This window comes from Cladophialophora immunda (genome assembly GCF_000835495.1).
Source record: "Cladophialophora immunda strain CBS 83496 unplaced genomic scaffold supercont1.129, whole genome shotgun sequence".
NCBI classification, from domain to species: Eukaryota; Fungi; Ascomycota; class Eurotiomycetes; order Chaetothyriales; family Herpotrichiellaceae; genus Cladophialophora; species Cladophialophora immunda.
In genome coordinates, this window is record NW_015622669.1 from 1 (window position 1) to 3,539 (window position 3,539).

At 51.3% G+C, this 3,539-nt stretch overlaps 2 protein-coding genes across 2 annotated transcripts; one reads left to right on the forward strand and one right to left on the reverse strand.

Annotated features, from left to right (window-relative positions):
- Nucleotides 1-128: 128 nt before the first annotated feature.
- Nucleotides 129-1,716, forward strand: PV07_12768 (uncharacterized protein). Its single transcript, XM_016400331.1, has 2 exons — nt 129-1,223; nt 1,273-1,716. The coding sequence occupies exons 1-2, from the start codon at nt 235-237 to the stop codon at nt 1,607-1,609; spliced, it is 1,326 nt and encodes a 441-aa protein (XP_016242022.1). The 5' UTR covers nt 129-234; the 3' UTR covers nt 1,610-1,716.
- A 1,138-nt stretch (nt 1,717-2,854) lies between these two features.
- Nucleotides 2,855-3,221, reverse strand: PV07_12769 (uncharacterized protein; the record flags this gene model as incomplete). Its single annotated transcript, XM_016400332.1, has 1 exon — nt 2,855-3,221. A coding segment is annotated over one exon (347 nt), but the record flags the coding sequence as incomplete, so codon positions are not given.
- Between the last annotated feature and the right edge of the window lie 318 nt (nt 3,222-3,539).

Sequence of the window (3,539 nt, forward strand, 5' to 3'; positions counted from 1 at the left end):
TTTTTTTTTTACTGAAGACCAAGAACCAAGCCAGGGGACATGTGACATTCCATTCTCCAATCAGGTATCTCGGATCGATTGCGCAGGGGAATGAGCCTTTATCAACTTCAGCTTGAATCCCATACCCCCCGATCTCTAGCTCTGTACCTTAGTCACGAGTATCTTGCTTTGCCCTTCTATTTGTCTTCTCGTATCGTGCAACGCTCGTTGGCGGGTTCCAGGCTGGTATTAACTATGGCCACAATTGCACAATCGCCGTTCCTCTTTGATAACCTTGATGATGACTCGGCTGATCTTATCCTGCAGCTTCAACTTCACGACCTCGAGGAATTTAAGCAATCGAGAACCGGCAAGCAGCGTGAAGGTAGCGGAAGCGATGCCGAAATTGCAGCGGGACTCCTCGAAGAGACTTTGGGCGACCTTCGCACATTCCTAGCAGACCGTCGAATGACAAAAAGCATTGCGCGGGCTGTCCAAGCTGATGGGATAATCCTTACACAAAGTGCGCTGGAAGAGGAGGCAGCCCATGAAGATCATGCATTAGCACACCGATTGAATGGGACCAACATTGATTCAGAAGTCAAGGTACATTCAGAGTCGATCGACGATACGACCTTGTCGAAGCTTGCCGGCCTTTATGTCTCTGAAGCGCTTGGCCGGGGGACAGATGAAGAACCTGAGACATCTACATGGGCTGCCATGCGCAGAGATACCCGCGATGGCAATCCCGATCGGCACTGCGATGCCTGCCGTGAGCCAAAGAAGTATTTCGACGTTGTTGCCGCTCCATGCAACCATGAATATTGCAGAGATTGTCTCCGCGATCTCTTTGGCGCATCATTGACAGATGAAAGTCTTTTTCCTCCTCGATGCTGCCGCCAGAATATTCCACTCGATGCCGTGAGCATATTCTTGACTAGTGAACTGAAACAAGAATTTCAACAAAAGAAGGTCGAGTTCAGCACTCCTAACCGTACATACTGCAGCCGACCGCAATGTTCATTTTTCATATCAGCCGAGAATATCGTTGACGAAATTGCCAATTGTCCTAGCTGCGCCGCTCGAACATGTACTATTTGCAAGTCAGAATCACACGAAGGCCAGGACTGCCCGAGGGACACTGCGCTTCAGGCGACAATGAATCTTGCGCGAGACAACGGCTGGCAACGTTGCTACTCATGTCGACGACTGGTTGAACTGGATATAGGCTGCAATCATATAACGTTCGTTTTACGCTGCGTTATTGCTCTACGTATTACTAAACACTTATAGATGCCGCTGTGGGCACCAATTTTGCTACATCTGCGGAGCACGCTGGAAGACGTGCACATGTCTTCAATGGAACGAAGATCGCCTTTTAGCTCGAGCAAATCAAGTGGTTCAGCGAGACGTACCGCAACTTCCAGCTAATAACCCAGATCGTATTGGGCGAGTGCAAGAGGCAGCGCGGATACTTCGAGATCGACACAACTGCGCACATCAGACTTGGCGATATATACCTGGACCTCACCAGTGCGAAGAATGCTACTTTCACCTTCCAAAATACATCTTTGAGTGTAGGCAGTGCCGCATCTTGGCTTGCAACAGGTGCAGGAGGAACCGACTTTAGTCCTTGTCAGATATTCTTGTCGAGGAATTGTGAGAGAGATGACTGGCCTGGAACATGCTTGGAATCAAAACTTTCTATCTGTCCATATATTCCTGCATCAATTTATCGATCTCCTCGCCCTCATCATACCCATATCAATTATTTTGCAGAATGGGGTTCTGAAGTTGGCAGTCTCGAGCCCTGGTGAGGGTTCCGCCAAGACATTCTCGGGGACACTAAGCCCTTCTTGAATTCCAGGCCGTCGCACCACTGGCGGACCTCCAACCCCTCAGAGTCAATTCGCATTCTCTCACACACTCCCATTATAATTCTTCCAGGCACCGGGCCGGGAAAGCTTCAATTGGCCGACGAACAGTTCAAAAATATTGTGGACATCAAAGGAAGAGGAACGTACCTGCGGCTTCGGTCCCCGCCCAGGGGCGAGGAAGGTTTAGCCTTCCAAATGGGCTCTAGAAGAAAGGCCAACTAACCGGTCATACCGGCTGTGCGGCTGGCCGTTCGAGAAGAGAGATATAACCGAAAGCCCCGCTACTGTCGTCGTCCACTGGACCTTCTGGCCGTGGCCAGACAGGAGAGCGAAGAAAATATATTGTGCCTCCGTCCCCACGCGGGTTGGAAAAAGGCCGGGCCTTCTTTATTTCATCAAACTAGTCTAGATCTTCATTGACTTTCCCCCCGGCTTTTTCAAACATCGAACATACAGTCCCGTGGCACATCAGGAAGTCGTCCGCCCCAAAAACCAAGAGGCTTTCTTCTCCACGATAACCCGACCCAATCTGGCGGACGCCATCGAGCCTGGCCGGGTTCAGCCTGTACAATACTGCGGATACAACCACATCTCAGAAAGCGAAGTGTTCCACCTGTACCTTCCAAGGCACCCCAGCAGAGGTGTGACGTTCACGTGCCGGACGACAAGAGAGTCTCGGGGCGTCTTAGACGAGGATGAACGGGAATACGACGAGAGTTCCAGCGGGATGGTCGGGTAGGCGCACTTTCAATCCGCAGGGCAGACCATCACTGACGTTTGATGGCGGGTTCAGCCGTATCTCAAGAGATCTGGGACAGGATCGTCTCCTTCGTCAAAGCCCCGTCAGATCTCCATAATCTCCACCTGGTCCATCGTCCATCCTCTGCCGCGTCAACGCAGAAGCTTTTCTGTATCTTGAAAGTGAAAGCGAAGAATTCCTCCTACATCCGGCTCGAAAAGGTTGCGCGGTCGCAACCTCTTCGAGAATGTGTAAAGAAGGTGCATTTCCTGGTCGATACTATACTCCCAAACAGACTTGGTCTCTGCACCTTTTCGCCGATGCGGCCGAGCACGCAGTGTCTGCTTCTGGCCAATGGCCATTACCCCCAAACTGGTGGGTCACATTGTTCCTGCTGTCATTGTCAATGTACCCGCACTCGGCCGCGATGGCGGAATATTGGTCGTCGATCCACTTCACAAACACTTCCCATCTCTTGACATCGAGCTGCGCCGCCCTTCGCCTAGCTCCAGCCCTAACCATAACTAAGTCGGCGCACTGCAGTTCAGAGCCATCACGGAGTCTTCTCATTTCTTCAGATCCAGATACCTGCTTTAGGTTGTCTCTTGCAGATTGGAGTTTCTTTTGCGCTATTTCAACCAGCGCGGTCTCTCTCTTTGATTTGTTTCGTTTCGCGGCCTCTAATTCTTTCTCCGCTGATTCCACTCTCAAGTTCGCCTCAGCAACCGCTCGTCTCGAGTCCACAATGTCCCCTATTCGAGCGCTCAGGACTTGAGGATCGCTAATGACATCGGTCAGTCGTGCTTGGGCATCCTTCAATTCCTTCTCTCTGAGCAATAGGTTCTGCTCCGCCGGCGCGACCAGTTTCTCATATGCTTTGAGCCTCCGGTAGTAGAACGCACGAAACTCGTTCCAGTCCTCCAACCGGTTCTGCTGGTGTCGGT